General features: G+C 39.1%; 1 protein-coding gene across 4 annotated transcripts in view; it reads right to left on the bottom strand.

Moving 5' to 3' along the window:
• LOC116798656 (acyl-CoA-binding domain-containing protein 5) overlaps window positions 1-18,777 on the bottom strand; it is a 30,426-nt gene extending 11,649 nt beyond the window's left edge. The window contains exons 1-7 of one of the 4 annotated variants that reach the window (XM_032711225.1): window positions 18,543-18,734; window positions 17,248-17,368; window positions 15,699-15,771; window positions 11,859-11,970; window positions 11,698-11,730; window positions 1,276-1,413; window positions 338-523 (exon numbers count right to left, since the gene is read on the bottom strand). In XM_032711225.1, coding sequence (XP_032567116.1) covers window positions 338-523; window positions 1,276-1,413; window positions 11,698-11,730; window positions 11,859-11,970; window positions 15,699-15,771; window positions 17,248-17,368; window positions 18,543-18,618 — 739 coding nt within the window. In that variant the 5' untranslated portion in view covers window positions 18,619-18,734. Of the gene's footprint in view, window positions 1-337; window positions 524-1,275; window positions 1,414-11,697; window positions 11,731-11,858; window positions 11,971-15,698; window positions 15,772-17,247; window positions 17,369-17,857; window positions 17,876-18,542 lie in introns of those variants that run through there. The other 3 variants (XM_032711243.1, XM_032711234.1, XM_032711248.1) reach the window with 3 other exon arrangements.
• Window positions 18,778-19,406: the final 629 nt, after the last annotated feature.

Below are 19,406 nucleotides of genomic sequence, written 5' to 3'. Positions count from 1 at the left end.
CAATAAATATGATATCAGTGATTTTTATTTTACTACAGATTTGCCCTCAAAGGCAAATAGTATTCACTTTGGTAGCATAATGATATACAAGAAAATTCTAATTCTGTGGGTTTGGGCCTCTCTGTTTCTCAATTCATCTCTCTTTCTGTAGGAGATCCTAAGAGAAAGCCTTATTTTAAACTGGAATTAATTCTTTTTTTTTGAGTTTTCTGTCTTCAGGTTTCTGCAACTGAGACACCACTGCTAGTCTCTGAATCCCAGGATTGAGCTTTCAAGAAAAGAGTATTTTCCATTAAAAACATGTGCAAATGAAAACATGGTCTTGTAAGGACAATACCTTGGTGAGCACTGTTATTAGCTATTTCTAGGCTTGGCTCCTCTTTATTTGTTTCTTCCTCTGGGTTCAAGCCATTCAAGGCAGATTTGGTCTGGATGCCATTCTGCATATCTGTGATAAAGCCATTCCTAACAATACCTTCCAAATCCTTAGCAGCTGCTGATTCGGGTTTCGCATTCTTATAGTCTGTAAAAGAACAAGAGAACTTTGCAAAGCTATGCACCTAATAGCTCAAAATATATTTCTTCAAGTAGCTCACTTTCTAATGGACTGTATGTATAATGTATCTGCAGAACAAAACATGTAAATGCTCCTGGATTCACATTTGTGTGGATTGTTCTGTTCCTGTAAAAACCGTAAATATAAAATTTAGTTTGCATAAAGAACAGATGATACTTAAAACATAAGTAAGCAAATCCAAAGCAAGTCTCTCTGCTAAACTAAATAATAATCCTAATGTCCTTGGAGGAAAAAATCTGTATAGAATTCTAAATATATAATTTGGTTTTCACTAGATGCTGGTGTTTCCAGCATCAAACTTTTTATGGACCCTCTAAATGAGTCACATTGAAAATTCTGTTTTATTTTCTCTGAAGAAAAAAAAAGTAATTTTCAATGCTACACTTACAGGCCATGTAGCCATTCACAGCTCTTACAAAAAGCACTGGCAACAAACCCCAAAACAATAAAGGGTATAGATGTTTATCTAACCTACTGACAGAACTTGCTACACAAGTTAAAAACTGTACAGCATAGCTCACAAATTTGTACTAGTTTTAATTCTTATAACCTAGTCTGAGAGACAGCCATTGTTCACATAGGCATCCATGTGTATTTGCACCTAATTCTCTTGAAAAACATTCATGGTTCTTTGGGATTTTCTGCCATTTAGGCGGTTAAGAATAACTGTGGCAGAGACAGTGGTCCAGAAAACATACCCTTTCCATTTATCTGCGGTTCTTTTTCTTCCTCTTCACGAAGCCCCTCTTCTTCTGATTCCGCTCCACTGTCGCTACTTTCAGCTTTTCCATTTACAGCCTTTATATTTGAAGTGGAATTCATGACATTACTGAGGTCTAAGAAAAAAATCAAAGAAGAAAAAAAGATGTATTTTAAAAGAAACAAGCATGTAACCACTCCCTCCTCAAACTATCAGCCATAGTTCTACAAAACTACTTCCATATTAGAAGATGTACCAAGTAACAGCAGCTTATTTCTGTAAATTCTTTCTTAATTGATTTAGAGTTTCTCTTTTGCGGCCCATCACTGAGTGCCTGGCTGCTGGTGCAAAGATTCTCGGTGACTCTGAGAAAGCCCCCTGGGAACAGACAGGAGGCCACTTTCACTACCCAGTCTCAGACCAAGACTATTACTGTAATTAGGGTACAGCTGCAGTAACATTTTAACTGGGACTGATGTGGTCGTGTTATTTGAAACCCAGAAGTCAGTGTTTTAACAGAAGTTCCCTTCTGGTCTGAAATACTTCAAAACTGTTCTCAATTCAAAGGCAAATTTTGAAACATTCTATTCAATTATGTGAACACAATTCTGAGTAAGGTAAAGATGGTGTTTCATGCATCTCTTGCTGTAATCTAGGCAGTCACAAAAAAGGGTAAGACTAAAGTTTATACAGATCTTTATCTAGCAAAGGGCATATGGAAATAAATTCTCTGATTGCAGTGCAAAAGTTGACAAAATTAATATATACACTGAGCATTTTTTTCATAAATATTTAAAAAAATAAATCTTGAAATAGACAAAGTAACTGCTAAATCCTTGCTTTCCACATTTTTGATCACTCCAAGGATCACAGACAATTTACTCTGTATGAAGAATTGCAAGGTAACAATTCTTTAAAAATATGGAGTATATAAAGGACAATTCTACCACCTCTGGTAAAACAGATATGGTCAAACATCCTGACGATCATTTAAACCCCCTATGTTAGGACAGAGTGATTAAGGTACAAAGAGGGGGCAGTTTCTTTAAGACACTCACACAATTTATATGTTGACTCCAAGGCTGAAATCTGACTGTTTTAATTGTCACCACAGCATTCCATTTGAATAATTTCTACATTCCCCTGTCAGAACCTTGAGAGATTAATTCTTACATTTAGGCTTAACATTAAACAGCAAAATGACATCCAATTATACTGGAGTTGCCAAACAAGCTTCACTACTTTCTTTGCTGCATGGTAATTTAGAGCTAAGGGGTTTTTCTGCTTTAGCCTCCCAGTGAGGAGCCTTCCCACATTCCTCTAGTTTCCAAGCTTATCCACAGCACTTCAAAAAAGTAAAAATGCAAAATAACTTACTGTATAGTAATAATGAATATGTTAAATATTATCTTCACCTTAGTTTTGTTGCAAGGTAAGGTTTCTGTGGACACCCTGCATCACTATTTTAGATTGATGTAATCCAACTCTTATCTGAAGATTAAAAAAACTGACTTCTTTATTGTAAAAACAGAATTGGAAATTCCTCTCAACTACAAGAATATAAGCAATCACCTGCTCATTTTCTCCTCTCTGAAGAACACTTGCTTATTTGCAATGAAATGTTTCACAAAACTGAAATCCAAAATATTCCCAGTTTATTTCTCACAATCATGTTTCATTAATTGTGAATCCCAGTTGTTGAGATGTTTTTGTGAGAAGCAGCAACATGAGAAAGATAAGGCAGCAATTCTGTCCTCACAGCATGAGCATTAGGCACAGACACAGCTCCCTTGGCATGGCAGGGCACAAATCACCCTTCCCTTTGAACAACGAGGGGGTGGGGACACAATAATCTGTGTGTCCTACCCAGCCGTGGGAGTAAACAGGAAAGACAAGACTAGGAGGAACGCTGGACTGTGAAGAATGGCGAATTAGAACTGCAAAGCTCCTCACCCTACCATAGATACTGTAAAAAACCACAGATATACAATAAGCTTTTTTCTAAGATTTACTTCTTTTCTTTTTGAAAAGAATGTCTTTGAACATTCAAGCATGTTCTTTCTTCACTTACTTTCAGTAGGAATATTATTCATTTGAGGAAACTTCTGATACATCACACACATTTAAATAAAGAGGAGGAACTGAGAGAATGTATGAACAGATTTATATCACGCCACAGGACACCTGAATAACTGAAATCCATCAGGATCATATTTCTTCCACAGAGATATTCTTAGCAACAGTGTTCCTAAAGACCCTAAAGAGACACCACTTTGATGCAGGCTCTGAAGAACACATCATTGTACAGAGTTTTGGCCACTGGAAATGCCACACTTAGTGGTATGCTTTTCCTCAGAACCCTTGCACTCCTATCCTCATCACATCCATCCCCAATTGCTTTTACTACACTGTAAAACCACAGTTTGCTGCCATCCTCCTTGTTGCTTTGAGCATCTGCTAAGAAACCAGATACGATGACTAATCCTAGGGGTGACAGTTAAAGACTAAACAGAGCCAACTAGTAGTGACTTCTACTGGCCCTGTTGGTAGGTTAATGGCTGTTCCCTGGGGAATGTATCTTCTTAACTTGAATGACACAAGTTAAGCAACCTTTTAAAACCTTACTTGGTTTGTGCTAATCCCACTCAGCCAGCCCCTTTATTCCATTTACTCACTTCATCTGCAGGCAAAATGTTAGTAGCTTTTTCTGTTGCCCTAGTTTAGATACTATAGAATTCCTCTTGGTTTATTACTTTCATCTCACTGCCTACATCAAACTGTGAGATTTGTGACAGTTTTCTAAATCAAAGCTGTACTGCTCTGTAGCCATAGAAGGAGTTCTCTTCTGTAAAAGCCTGGAGTGTGGGGTCTGAGGTTTTTTAATCCTATATACTAAGAGCTGTATAACAGTAACAACATGAAAACAGAAGCAAGAAGGATTTAACAAAAGAAAATGGCAAGATGGAAAGGATATGAAGAACAGACATGCAGCTTCTCTACAAGCTTTCACTAGATGTTTATTTTCTTGTGTCAGCTCTATTAAGAGATTTCCTATGAACCATTCTAAATATATTTCTTTAAAGGCAGCACTACAGTTTTTCTGAATAACCTGTATAATGAGGCCAAGTTTCTCAGAAATAAGTATGTGATTTCTAATTCTCCACATATTCAAAGGCAATTTTTGTTACCTAGATGGGAGTTTGGGATCTGTGGATCAGCCCCAGCTTGAAGGTCATTTTATAGAGAAAACCTAGCCTAGCAAGTTTTTCTTAAATGCCTTGGATTTTTCTTTTCTGAACAGGCATATAATTCTTATACAAAATTAACATGCACTGCTGGAGCTGTACTGATGGTTAGCCCAGTACACCACAGTATCATCTTCACACAAGTTCTACAGCCTCTCACACACTGTGAAAACACCAGTGACCATGAGCCAGTCTACAACAGCAGATGAAAGACATGATAAAACGTTTAACTAGCTGTGTATGTCTTCAGTGCTTAATAAAAATTATGTGCTTTTGTAAAATATCACAACTTCACTATCTGCTCAATAGCAGCAAAGTCTTAGCCACTAAGACTTTTTCCATGACCTATACTTACATCACCTTATACAGGGATGTCCCTGCACACCTGTGTTTAAGTAGACTCAAGCTCTGTCAAAATTTTTAAGTCTCAAAGAGACTTATGTGCTGTACAAAACTGTTTTCATAATCAGGTAACTGTAATTCTTTTCCTGCCATCACCACCTGGGATTTCATGCCTGTTACCAACCCAAGTAGGCTCCCTGCTTCAATTCCAGGTTTGCGCAACAGTGTCCTGCCTTTCCAATACACTTGGTTACACAAATCTCCACCTCCTTTTTGAAACTGATGTATCAAAGCAGTGCAAGGAGTGATTGCAGTGAGAGAGGAGGGGCACATGGAAGCATCTGGGAGCAATAAGCTCTTCAGCCAGAACAAGGGTTTCTATACTCTCATTTCCTTCCATCCTTTTTAATATAGGACACTACAAAGAAAATTTCCAGGGGCCGAGCCTGCTCTGTAACATCTGTTCTACAGTACTCAAACAAGCTGCCATCACAAATAAAAAGAGATTTTAGAAGGGTCTGTCAGAAACACAGACAGAAAAATACTGAATTCCTTTAACTACTACAGTTTTATCTCTTTTAAGTGCATTAGGTGCAAGTTCTCTGAAAAAATGTACTGCCTAAGCACACAGATCATGGCAGCCAGCTCTTCCTAAGAAAAAGAAGCCTATCCTTCTTTTTATTTTTTTTAATATACTCCAAAAGACTACAGCCTTGTTTTGTCAGCACTCCTCTCTCTGCTTATGTGCTTTTCAAGCTGTTACTCTCGAAGAAATGCCAGTATATTTAATAATACAATTTAATCAACAATACTCATGTCTTTATTTACCATTAATAAACACAAAACCAACAGTTTGTGGGTAAGAACAAACACAGACAACAGCAACTTCTGAGACATTTATATGAACTTGCAATTACAGTATTTAGGATAACTGACTAGTCATCCTAGACCTTGATACTTTTCAGTATCTAAGGAGTTTCTCATCTCCATCCATATCACCAGTACCTTTTCCCTTGAATTTTCAGAATACATTCCATATAAATAAAGTTGCCAAGTTTGGGGGTTGACTTGGATACATTTCCTTCCTCCCTGATGATCCTGAGCCTTCTGCCAGTAGAGACAACCTGCCTGGGATTTCCTGACAGAGAAGCCCAGGGAGAAGAGCAGCTGCTCCATAGGCATTCCCAGCACCAGCAGTAGTTCCACGAAGGCCACTGGCTGTCCAGAGTACAGGGCCACCAAGCACACACAGCTCGGTTACATGGTGCATGTGCAGCAAGACCAATGGATCCAGGCTTTGCCAGCTTAGTGTCAACACCTTAGTCAGCATGTGAGAATGGACATGAAAAACAGCTGCTTCTTAGATATTTATTGTAACTTGCAAGAATAGTAAGATGATTCCAGGATCCAGGATGTCCCCATGGCTGGTACTACTTCCCTCTGGGAGAACAAGCAGAACTCGCTAAGCTCTCTTCTGTGTGGAAGAGATACAGTCATCATTTGGACCTTTCACTGTGCATGGCAAGTAGAGAAGAGCATTATGAGATTCTTCAGTTTTGTCCCAGAAAATAAAAAACATGAGCACAGTGAACTCGGAACCCCATAAAGAAAACTGAATTATGCTTGAAAACAACACAAAGCCACATTGATGAGTTACATATCGTAGCCTGAATCAAAAATTGTTTTGCTCTATACAAAAAAAAAATAACCAAACAAAAAGGAAATAAGATTATATTCTCCTGCCATCTGCTCCAAGCCTACCGGCTGAACAGCTTTTACAAAGCCCATATCAAACCCAGCCTCACAGATAACAAAAATGGCTTTTCCATACATCTTAGAGGCTATGATTAATTATTTTTGCTAAACAAAGTTACACATGAAACACCAGCCTGTTTCCACTGGGAACTTTTCTGACAGCAATCAAGAGACAACTACCCACATCTGTTCTTGCCCCGCCTCCCATACCTGAAGCTACTGCTTCTTTGTAGCTTGTCTTTGTGGAATAGAGCTATGAGAAATCTGCATTTCAGTTCTCTCATCACAAGAGCTTAACTACGAGACAGCTAAAATAGGCACCAGCATTTTATAGCAAGTCAGTACACATCTTCTAGATTCTCAAAACCTGAAGAGCTTTTGACACTTATTTTCTGTTTTGCAGTGAAATCTTGTCTGGCTAGAAGGAAAAAAATCCAAGTTCAACAACCAATTACGCACCAAAACTGTTACTGCTGACTCAACTCAGCATGAAATGCAATACAGACAGGCTTTACTTTTCATGAAAGAAATCTTCTCGTAGCTCCCTCCACTTTGAAAGAAACAATTTTTAATCTTACATTTTCACATTTGGATATTCTGCTGCTCATCCTGTGGCGATAGATCACTGCAGAGCTAAACCGATGCTCTGCCCTAATTTCGAACACAGTTAGACATCACTGACATAAAGCCATCAGCTTGAAGTTGAGTCACAAAGTGGGCTCAGATTTGGTGTGTAAAGCCTGAATCAGACATATATGCCAAGAGGACAAGCCACAGATTGTTGAGACACTGATCCACATCTCATTGATACTCTCCACTGACTGGCACTTGCTGGCCCAGCCCTTAAATCTTATATAACAATCCCATCCTGCAGCAAACACTGTAGAGAATGTTCTAGATGCTTTTGAAGGTTACACTACTGAGATAGTATACTAATATTTTTGTTAATAAGTTTCACTCTAGCCTTCCTGAATATAATCTGTAACCTTGATTATGCCTACTAGCTTACCACTGGAAACTAGAAGAGGAGAAAAAGTTGAAAGGATGGAATTCTAAACACCTCACGTACCGATCAGCCCTCCTACCCCACACTTACCCTGCCTTAATGCACCTCCTGGCTGTAGTGCAGCCACTAACATAACTTACTAAAGCACAGCAGTTTAAGAGCAACGGGAATTTTAGCTCTTTTTCCCCTTTTTACAAAGGACTAAGATTCACAGCCACTGAGTTCCTTAAAAATCCTACTGAAGAAAGGCAGAAGGAGAGGGAAAGAAATGTTTAGCAAGTATCTCTGAAGACAAACGGCCACAAAAAAGTGAATTTATGAAGGAAAAGGAGGGTGTTTCACGGTAAAGGCTCACGCACAAGCAGGAAGACCATGCCACTAAATGCTCCATTAGAAAGTAAAGATGCTGAAAATAACCTGAGGTGGTCCTTGAGAAAACAAAACTATTTGAAAAGATAAACTAGTCATATGCAATCTAAAGAAACACAGTTGGAAAATATACTGAATTTAAGAGTAAGAAAAGTATTTCTACCTGGAAAGTAATAATTAAGCTTTTAAAGCTGAACTATGTCCTGTACTAACTACTGCCTTTGAAATACAAATGTTTACATGTATTTGCTTGTTCTAAAAGCACACAGACCTCAGTGAGTATTGTCTTTTAAACCTAGCTCCCATATCCAATGCAGGAAGACACCAACCACATTGTTAAACAGCCGTAACTGCCTGTGAGCCAGGTCAGCTTCTGCCATTCCCACAAGCTGCTCCTGAAGCAGTGCCCTGTGTGGGCTCCTACCACGAGCAGTCTATACTGCAATCAGCACTGCCCAAAACCAGCATAAGCAGCAATACCAGTCACCTTGCTTCAACAGGCCTTCATCTGGTGCAACTGCAACACAGCTGGGAGCAAAGCTTTCAGAAGAAAAACACTCATTAGGATGACAAAATTTAGGATTATTATAATGCTGAAACTTTCCACAGCCTCTGCAGTGCGTAACTTGTCATTACTTGAGGGAACATTTAGTCTTCACAAAGGCTTACTAACATTGCTACTGCTCAGCACACAGGCAAAGGGTCATCTTTATTAAGCAGGATTTTAAAACAGATTAAATGCCTTGTCACAAAGCAGAAAGAGTACACAGAAAAATTCTACTGAAAACCTTGTGAACAATTTCCAGATATTCTGCTTAGTTGTTCATACACCTTAACTCAATGTAGGCCTGCCAGGTACAGATTTTCTTGCCCCACTTCGGATTTACTCACATCCAGAAAAAAGAAAATATCCACAAACATTCTCAGGGAAACATTCTGAAGGGAGAGTTGGCTCTGAAACTCTTGACATTTTCACCCACTATCAGGCCACTAGGGTAACAATTCTAGCCCACCTTTGGTTTCCTCAGGTATAGCACAATAAGAAAGCTTAAATGCCCACTCTGAAAATTTCAAATTTACTGAGCAATGGTATTTTAAAGCTTCTTTGCCTTTTTAGCATTGGCTTGGACATCACATTTCTTGTGCATTTGTTAGCAAGTGCAAAAAGTTGTAAGGTTGCTCTTCCAAAGCACCCATCCACCTTACATGACAGTCCCTCTATTCTTCCAGCAGCTGCAATCAAAAGGGTCCCTCTGTAATACTGCAAGAGTTACCTCTTCTTTTCTGCAGTGCTGTGACAGCTAGGGGCCCATTTCTTTGATGTCCAGTATTTCATGTATCTGAAAATAATTTACCAATAATTTTCTCTTTACAGAAGTACTTCATGCCTGTCAGAAAGAGACTACTGACACAACTTCACAGAGAACTCAAGCTTCTCACACAGCTGCAGGATGACATTTCCAAACACCACCCAAGTCATATGCTCTCGAAATAACCCTCAGATTTGTTCAGCCTATTGGAGGGAATCCTCTATTTTCCATTCTTTACCAACTCATTCAAGTCTGGATCTGGTAAATTTGTCCTTGTTTTCTAGTAGATGTTACAAGTCACTTTAATTCTGGCACATAAGGCTTTAGTGATCTTTAATAAAAAGGCATGAGCTCTATTGATTCAGGAAGACAGCATTTCAATGGTTTCTATTTAACATTTTCAATGAAACCACAAGGAGTAGAAATTCAACTTTAAAAGGCTACACTTTTCTGTTGAGGCCACTCTGCTAGAGATGATACACATCCATAGCAGATATACACTGAACTTCAAGACAATCTCTTTCGCTAATTCAAGAAACTGTTGATTTTAAAGTAGTGGCATGCAATTCTTAAACAATGAGATAATGATCTGCATACAGATTAAAGTTTGATGGAAGAATGGAAAGTAAACTCAAAACAGAATGGACCAGAAGATGGGGGTGCAATATGAAGCAAGATAGTGAAGAGTCCCAGTTTCCAGAACATACCAATTGCCTGTCTGTGAAAAAACGCCTTCCACAACAGAACTTACAAAGTGCAGGGGCTTGGGAGTAGGGGAAGAAACAGGACTAAAGGAACTCACACAATCAAAACATAACCATGTGTCAATTTTTATCAGTATTGTCACCAGTGTCTACACCATCTCAAACAAAAACTTGGGTACATTGGTTCTATCTTTAGGGTCTATCTGGAAGACTGAAGGTACTCATGCTTCCATACTTCTCTGAAATATTTTTGTATCTGTACTGTAAAAAATAATAATTATTTCCAGCTTCACTTTTAATCAGGGAAGTTGCAGGGGCACCAAAGAAATGCAATGGTACAGTTATAACATACAAAGGACTCTGAAAATTCTCTCAATTTATTGTGGCATCATCAGATGTTGATTATACTGTTTAAAGCTGCAACGTATCACCAGATTTATTGCAACAATGACTGAACAAGGCAGAGCTGAAATTTGCTATTCTGTTTAACTTACACTGCCTTAGATTTAAGCTTCTTCTTTAAAAGACAATCATGCTAGATTTGTTATGGAAATGGGTACAGTTTAACTTCCATGATTCTCTATGTGCCTAGACAAGCCACTTTTTTTAAGATCTGACTTCTGGCACTGTGCCATAGACACCGAGTCTAAGTAAATCCTTATTACACAGATCACTGACCTGAATCTACTGATACTCTTACAATCTGCCCATCAATCCAGCTGTCAGGTAAACTTATTACATCCCACACATGAAATATACACAATTTTAAATCGAGAAAAAAGTTACACCACTTTCAAAATGGCCATTTAAAAACTTCTACCATTACCCCAAAACAATGAAAAACTATTTCTGTTTCTCTGACACTTGATACCAAAACTATGTTCCTTCAAGGCAGGAGGAAAAAAGCTATATACAAAATGCAACTTAACTAGTTGACTCCTACTTCTTAAACACATTAATTTATTTGTGCAATGGTTTGTTTTTTATAAACTGTTTCAAGTTTCACTGTGTTGCAATTCAGTTTTCAAATGTAATTTTAAGCCAGATTTAAACAACTGTAAGCCTTATATGACAACCTTATGAACACATTACCTGTAACATAATAATTATTATAATCAAAACATTCTCACAATGGTATTGCTAAATAAAAATAACCACATTGATTTGTATGCAGTTATGACACCACTAGGTTTGCCACTTGTCAGAATTTAAAATGTTTAAATATTCCCTTCATGAACTTGAGCCTCAGAAAACTTGTATATATTTGAAAAGTCATGATTAAAAAAGCATGGGTTTTGATTGTGGATTTCTTTAAATTTTAAATCAGATGACAAAACTTTATTACCAGAACTGCATTTAGTTTGATAATCCATAGCAACATCAGAATGTAGCAGTACACATTATTTGTTTCTTTTCTTAATGGAAAGGCAGAAACCAAATTTGGTCGGGAGAGTTATTTTGTTTTAAATATTCTCCTTTTTTCAGGAAGAGGTTTCCTTCAGCAGCTCAAAAAGCCTGTAGACAAGGACTAAACATGCAGCTTCCTGGGTCTAATCACCTCAAAAGTAAAATAAAACAAAGCCCAGCCTAATGAGATGGCAAGCCCAGAAGTCACAAGTGTTAGCAGGGAGTTACTACAGCACCAAAACAATGGAAACGATGGATTTACACATAATTTATTATTCCTACCTTCCAAATACTTAGCGACTTTCTCCATTTGAACTGCCATATGGTAAAGCAAATGAACAGAAAGATGCAACATTTAGTTTTAAAATCATTTACAGCAAACAAGCCCCCAAAAATACTGAGTTATGATTATTAGTAGTACAAAGGAAGTTATTTGTCCGAACCTGAGGTTAGGTCAGATCCTCTGTTCTTTTTATCTTCTACTATTTCATAGAATGGGCCTATTACTTGAAGTAATTCTTCAACTTTGTCCGTCATTGGCATACTCTCAAGAATCTGCACAAATCCAAAATATGAAGCATCTTATGAAACAGCATTTCCATGACTCGTTGATTTCAATTGATTCTAGAAACTGCTGGTCATCGTAAAGCTCAGCAACGTTTCACTAAGTCATTAAATATGTTATTCTGATTTTTTTACCTTTTTTTTAATTAGAGGAAAACGACATAAAAGTAAATTACTAGACAAGAATCTTCTAGTTGTATTAACTTCTTTTAGGTGAAGAAGAGATGACAGAGCAAATGCAATTGCCAACACTAAAAGACAGCCTTGGCACAGTATTTATTAGTAGACTTGGGAATCCATTACTTCAGCAATTTCAAACTAAACCATCTCAAAGTTCAACAGGCTGCTGTTATCTGATATAATTATTTTATAAACAAGTCTTTCCACAGAGAAAATAAAACTTAAAGACTTGTTTTGTCTTAGAGCATTCTTCGTATTGTCAAACCCTGACATCTTCAGTGGAATGCAAGGAGCAGATCAAAAGTACTCTACTGGGTCCACCTAAACCCAAACATAAAAATGGACACAATACAGCAAAACTGGGACAGGACAAAGAAATACTTAGAGGAAGAATAAACTAAAACCAAGTTCTGCTCTTGAAGTAATTTGGAGCATTTCTTCATTTTAAGTTAATAAAAAATAATACCTTCGATCATCTGATAGGAATGAAAAATCTTAAATCTAAAATAGATTAAACAGAAGAGATTCAATAACTGAATACTATTTTAAAAGCACACAATATTTTTGTCTAATTTAAGTCCTTTTAACCAAGCTTTTTGTCAATAGCTTTGTTCCTCTTTCACCCTCTACTTTTTTAGTTATTGTATTTTAAAAGCTTCAATAGCTATAGGAAAAAAACTCATGTTGAAGCAAACTAACAGCTACGGGGCATCTCCTCCTCCAGAGGAGCACCAAGAAAGCAACAGATGAAGGTACAAGTTGCCACAGAACATGCTGCTCGAAAGCACCAAGCACACCACTAAGCAGCAGGAGCAAAAGCTATGGCATTATTTCACAAAGCAGGAGCACCAGGCAGGCAATCATGTCATCATGTCATCACTTGCAAATCAGTCAAGAATACCAAGAGACAGCAGTCCTATCAAACTGCTGTTTCATTGCCACTTCTCTGATCTATTCAGTGTATATAATTCATTTCGTGTTTGTTAGAGAGAAATACTCCAATACAGAGCTGGATATGAAGCAGAGATTGAACAGTTTTGTGATTACTTTTTTTTTACTTCAATAACATTGAGAGAAACCAGAAGCCTATTCTAGAATAAAAGACTTGTGTTTGTTATGTGTTTACTTCTAGAGCCAGCTCTCTAAACTCTTTCACACATGCATTTCTACAATGTCTGCACATAACTGCTCTCCATCTGTTCTAAACAGACCTCAATATCCTCTGTGCTACTTGGAGCAGTTCTTAGAATCTTTTCTAACTGATAGCTTTTATGTGAGTATGAAAAGAGCGAGTACTTTTCACAAACAAAACCAAATACTTGCTTATATAGCCACTAGGCATAATAAGCAGTCTCAAAATTTTAAAGCACAAAATAAGTTTTTATGTATCCTGAATTACTGTTTTCTTTCTATATTAGACAACTCATATATAAAGACTCAAGTTTTAAATTAGAAGCACCATATAGTTAATAATTCTTCATGCTAGGATATCACTTATTTCTAATATGTAACAAAACAATATATCTGAAGTGTAAATAAGTTAGTTTCAGCAGTATTGCAATATAAAATTTCAGAAATGCTACTTGAAACAAATTAACCTTGAATCTGAGCTCAGGTGCATTTTGTTTACTTTAGCTAGAAATAAGACATTTGGTCATCTCTCACCAGCACTGCAAAACCTCATCCAGACACATTCCTGAACATCTGCAATTTTCAAGGCTACCACATTAAGTGAGGGGGGAAAAAAAACCAACAAACAAGTTTAGAATAAAAGCCTCTTGTGACAGGGTCATCTGATGTATGTATAGCCCAAACACAATGCACTAATGCTAGGGACATGCCCCGGAGGCTGAGGGGAATATGGCAATCTTATACACCCTTAAACACAGTCCTGTGACACCAGTGTACAAGTGGTTTTTTGCCCCCTTAGACATGGATACCTATGCTGCAACAGCAGACTGCCCACAGTAAGACCACAAGGATTAATGCAGTATGTGCTGATAGAACAACCCAGTGGATCCATTTGAAATGCACTCCACTGACATTTCAAGTAGAATCAATTGGGTTGGAAAAGCTGAAGCTAGTATTTCAAATGTGAGAGTTGAAACAGCATCAAAGCAGGGTAAACAGATTCCCCAGTTTCAAAGCTGAGCAAGGCAAGAAGTCATTTGCTCTCCAATCCCTACATGTAAATCATACAGAGGCAGAATATTTGTGCTTCATTAGGGCCAAGTAAGCAGATCTCCTCAGAGGAGGCTCACTAGAGGTTTTTTTTAGAACAAACATTGCAGTTTCACTTAGTTTTAGAGTCCTGACCAAAGCAGTTACTATGCTGGAAAAAAAAAAAAAAAAGGTAGTCTACTGAAGTATTACCACATTTTGAATCCAAGATCTGATATGAGGCACTAAACCTTGTGGCACACATTCAAAAAATATTATTAAAATTTAGTAAGATTTTTTTATCAAACAAACAGCATTTGGCCTTCTGTGTTTTCTGGAGTTGCTTATTTGTCATTTTAAAGCAGATACAGTAAGACCAGCAGGAACTAAATTACCAAAATTACGGACAAGAAAAAGATCGGTAAATCAGACTCCAGCTCCTTGCCTAGTAAAGGTTTTTGTTGTATCAACCATTAAACAGGTTAAGAGTTCGAGGTAGACATAGTGGCATTGGAAAAAAAGCAACTGTATTCAGAGCAGAACTTAAGATTTTCCCCCTTGATGCTCATGTCATTAAAATAATAGATTACAATTACACTTTTATCCAGATTGACAGCAAATAATCTTTAAACAAGAAAAGCCACCTAGAAAGGCTTCAGCAAATACACTGCAGTGAAAACGGTTAGTTAATAAGACAAGAAACTTAAACTCTGTTTACTTCAGTTAATGCTGCAATTCCTGCTTAATATAGCAACTATGACTGTTTACAGGTTACACCTCTATTCCAAAACAGAGCACATTACTCAATGCTGACTGTTTGACTGCAACTACAATATACAGGGAATATTTTCATGACAAGTACAGAAAATTCAGGTTCATGAATTCTTTCTGAAAAATCAAAGATAATTAAGTTTATATATTTGATTATAATCATGTCTCCAGTCATGATAGCGAGACTTTTGCTCCTGAAGACCTTCTGGAGAGTTGTTTTAATCTCTTTTTCAGGATAAGGATCTCCCAACTCTAAGAACTGAGGCAGTTTGCAGTACAGCTTTTCTTCTGCTGTACTTTAGGTTTCACTGTTTTCCCCACTGCCTCCTTTACCATGATTTCAATAATTCACTTTCTTCACGTCTGTCATTTAAGTTCCATATCAGCTAGAGCTCTCCTGTTTCTCTGAAAACAACACAATTCTAGCTTTAGAATGAACTACATAATTTTCTTCTCCCTATGGGCCAAACAGCACTGTACTGAAATGAACAGTTCACACAGGGGATAACTCATTTGAAGCTTTGACAACAGTAGTCAGCAAGAACCACTTCACATTCCTTATTTCTGGAACATTTTAGGAGATCCCTTCTTCTCATCAGTAAACTTACCTTTTTCATTTCTTCAACATAGGCTATCATGGCTTCTTCTTTGGACATGTTTCCCAAGGCACTCCAAGCATCCCTAGGAAAGAAAGTCACATACACCTTCAGTATCTTCAGGACGTACTGGATTTTTTTCAACCTGGCCTTAAGTAGGTCAGTTATGTAATGCCCAAAGTTTCTCTGATACAAATAAAATGCAAGAACAATTCAAAATTGTTTTTAAAGTATAAATATATAAGTTGCTAGGATAGTCACACAATGGTACATCAATAAAGAAACAAAATGAACAGACTGGGGACCAAAGAGTTCCTCACTGACTAGCTATGATCTTGTACACAGAAAGTTATCAAGCCCAGATATGAGACACACACATTTCCCTTTTGACTAAGTCTAAGACTCTCTGCTGTATAAAAATAACAGGCACAGACACTTCAGCCAGCATTTATAAACAGCTGTTACCAAGTTAGAAAAGGCTATGGGAAAAATCTTTCCTTTCTGAGCTTAGCAATTAGGGAAAGACACATCAGCCTAGGAGGCAAATAGTGTAACTATCACCTTCAGTTACCACAGCAGCTACTTACGATCTAAATAAAATCTTCCCCTCTCCAACTCTGCAAGACAGAAAACTGCAACCAAATTTATCAGTATTGCACAAGGAATCTGTCAGAACACAGACTGCAATAAAACATTTCCTCAGTCTTGCATGTGATTTGACATCCCAGAGTAGTTGTCCCACTTACAGAAAAACACCAAGGTTGGTGGCTTACATTCCAGCTACAACCAGCCAGGTGAGTGGAAGCTTACTACCCTAGTCCTCTGCAAAGATATCCCTGCACCCTCTCCTGGGGAGCCCGAGGAGAAAGGAAGGAATTAAAAAAAAAAAAAAGGTCAGAGGAATCATTTCACAGATCCCAAGTCCACCATGACCATAAAGGCAGCAATAAGACTTGTTCTTCAGGACAAATCATCATTAAAATATAATAAACAAAACATTCACACTGGCTTTTCAAAGAGAACTTAGCAATCTGGTGAATCAGAAGTCTTCCCAGGACAAGGAGAATACAGATAGTGGGAAGCCCTGCCACTGAGTGGACAAACCAGAAAGACACATAAATGTAACCTCTCCCCAAGAGCTTGAAGCTGTATCAGTGGCTACCAATGAGCACTTATTTACTTCAGGCTCACACCATACATGAAAACTCGAGAAGGAATAACTCCAGACACTCATCCACAACACTCATTCTGCAGAGCACCTACAATTTCATTTTACACCATGAGATAAACGCTGCTGAGATACCATGATGGTGGTTGCCCAAGAAAAACCTGTCCACCTGCAGAATCCAAGCGAATGTTTCCACCTGCAACTCTGAGAAGTTATAACTTATCTGAGCTATAAAGTTGGAATACAACAGAAAACTAATTCAAGCATCACATGTTGTAAATGTTCTTTCTTTCTTAAAAGAAACTAACTAAACTCTTCCTCCAGGTGCCACTCATCTAAACACCTCCACTCCATGCATTAAAAAACCCAAAACAACAACTCATGAAAAGTTACCATTTATATCTACCAATGGGATCCCAAAATCCAGGTCGTGGAATGTTACAGGGTCCTTGGGTTGCTTGCTTATAAAAGCTATAGAACTTGAGCATCATTTCATTTGTTGGCTGGAATGAACCTAGTGAAAGCATTTTAAAACACAATTAAATTGTCATCAAGAATATTAACAAGTATTTTACAAGCTTAGTATTTCTGTGAGGAAATAGCCTGCAGTTTGTTACAGCCTTATTCACAGTAGTACAGTTTAAGTCAACACAGAACATCTTCACCTCATCTACCATGAACCAGCACCACTGAAAATATTTACTTCACAAACAGGGAGTTTCAGATTGAGTTTAAGGGACTATAACCTTTACTACTCCTAAGGTCAGACTCCACGATTAGAATAAAAAAATTACATAATAAGTAACTTGAAGTAGTGTCCTTTCACTCAGTTTAAAAGGACAGTTTGCCATTACAAACTTATTGAGAAACTCCAGAACTTAAAACAAAAAATAGTAAAAAAAAATAACCAAACCAAACACAATGAACCGAAAACACACCCTTCTGCAGCGTTTTTGTTTACTTTGGATATTTGACAGCACTTTCAGTAACAGTTTCACCATACCTCCTGACTTTGTTTTCTTTTCTTCCTCTGCGAGCACACTTTTTTAGAGGTAGAAAATGTAAATATAAAACTCTAACAGCTGGCAGGGAAAATTCTTAACCAATCCATCAAATACTTTGAGGTTCGATTCTAATCACTAGAAGTTTACAGTGGCCTTTATCTTAGTACCTAAAAAAAAATCCAGTTTAACTTACACCATAATGATGTATGCAATAACCAACTTTTTAAAAAAATTATTATCACTACTCGTAAGAAAGATATGTTATGGGTTGGGGGGGTGTTGGTGTTGGTTTTGTTTATTTGTTTGGGGTTTGTGGTTTTAGTTTTTTGGGTTTTTTTTTGCTTTCCGTTCTGTTAACTCTTTCAGCAGAGGGAACTCACGGCAACAGCTTCGTCAAACCAACTTCAAGATTTCAGTTGGGCTGAAATCGCGGAGAGCTGACAGACATCGTCGTCCATACACCCAGCTGAGGAGCTCGGAAGCCCGAGCCGGCGTGTCCCCGGCAGAGGCGGAGCACGGCACTAACGCCGAGGTTTCCAGCGGTTCTCCAGTCGCCGGCTCTGGCACCGCCCTCGCAGGCCGCGGGCACAGCGGGGCCTCGCCCGCCGCCCCCCGGGCCCTGCCCGCTCCCGGTGCCCGGCCCCGATGGCGCCGCTGCCGCCGGGCCCCCCCCGCCGCACTCACCATTTTTGGGCAGGCTCTGGATCACCTTCACGGCCGCCTCGAACCTGGTGGCGTGCACGGAGCCGGTCTCCGCCATGGCCCCGGCCCCTCGCCGCCTCCTGCTCGGCTGCCGGGCCGCGTCCAGCGGGGCGAGCTCAGCTCAGCTCCTTCGCCGCAGCCGCCTGCACGGGAGCGGTGCCGGGAGCCGCCGGGCCGTAGCCACCCGGCCCTGGCTCCGGTCCCCGTCCCCGCCCCCTCCCCTCCGGCGGGGCCGGCACAGCCCGCCCAGCACCTCGGACCGGCCTCACCTCGCCCCGCACCCCCGCTCGGCCCCGCGCACAACCCGCCCTACGCCCGCCCCGACCTCAGGCGCCCATGTTATGTCTCCCACAGCGGCTCCCTGCCCTGCCCTCCTCCCGCACCTCCCCGGGGCCGCGGGGGTACGCCGGGAAACGTAGTTTCTTTGTCTCTACCTCTTCTTCCTCTTCCTCCCCGTTCTCCCTTGTGCTTCTGTAGCCACAATACATTAGAATTTCAATTCATGCCATATCCCAGCCTTTTTACGGACCTCAGTTATCCTCAGGAGATCCACTGCCCACCAGCCTGTCAGTTTGCTATGCTGCTGCCTCCCCTCTTCACAGCCATCCTCATACCCACACCTATTCACACAATTCACCTAAATTACCGCTATTTTTTAAATCGTTTTAATGACTCCCATTTAAATTAAAATTTTAGGCATGAGAGTTTAAAAGCCTAGAACCCAGGGAGCGCCTATTTCCATGGTATCCAGAGAAGGGGGTGAATACCGGCTCAGTACCACCAGCTAGCTCGGCAGCTAAATAAATGAATGGCCTTATTCAAAAGCGCTGCCCATCCAGCACTCTG

The sequence above is a fragment of the Chiroxiphia lanceolata genome, chromosome 1, assembly GCF_009829145.1.
Source record: "Chiroxiphia lanceolata isolate bChiLan1 chromosome 1, bChiLan1.pri, whole genome shotgun sequence".
In the NCBI taxonomy this organism is placed as follows: domain Eukaryota; kingdom Metazoa; phylum Chordata; class Aves; order Passeriformes; family Pipridae; genus Chiroxiphia; species Chiroxiphia lanceolata.
The sequence above is the reverse complement of the archived record's forward strand: the minus strand, read 5'-3'. Positions and strand labels throughout refer to the sequence as shown.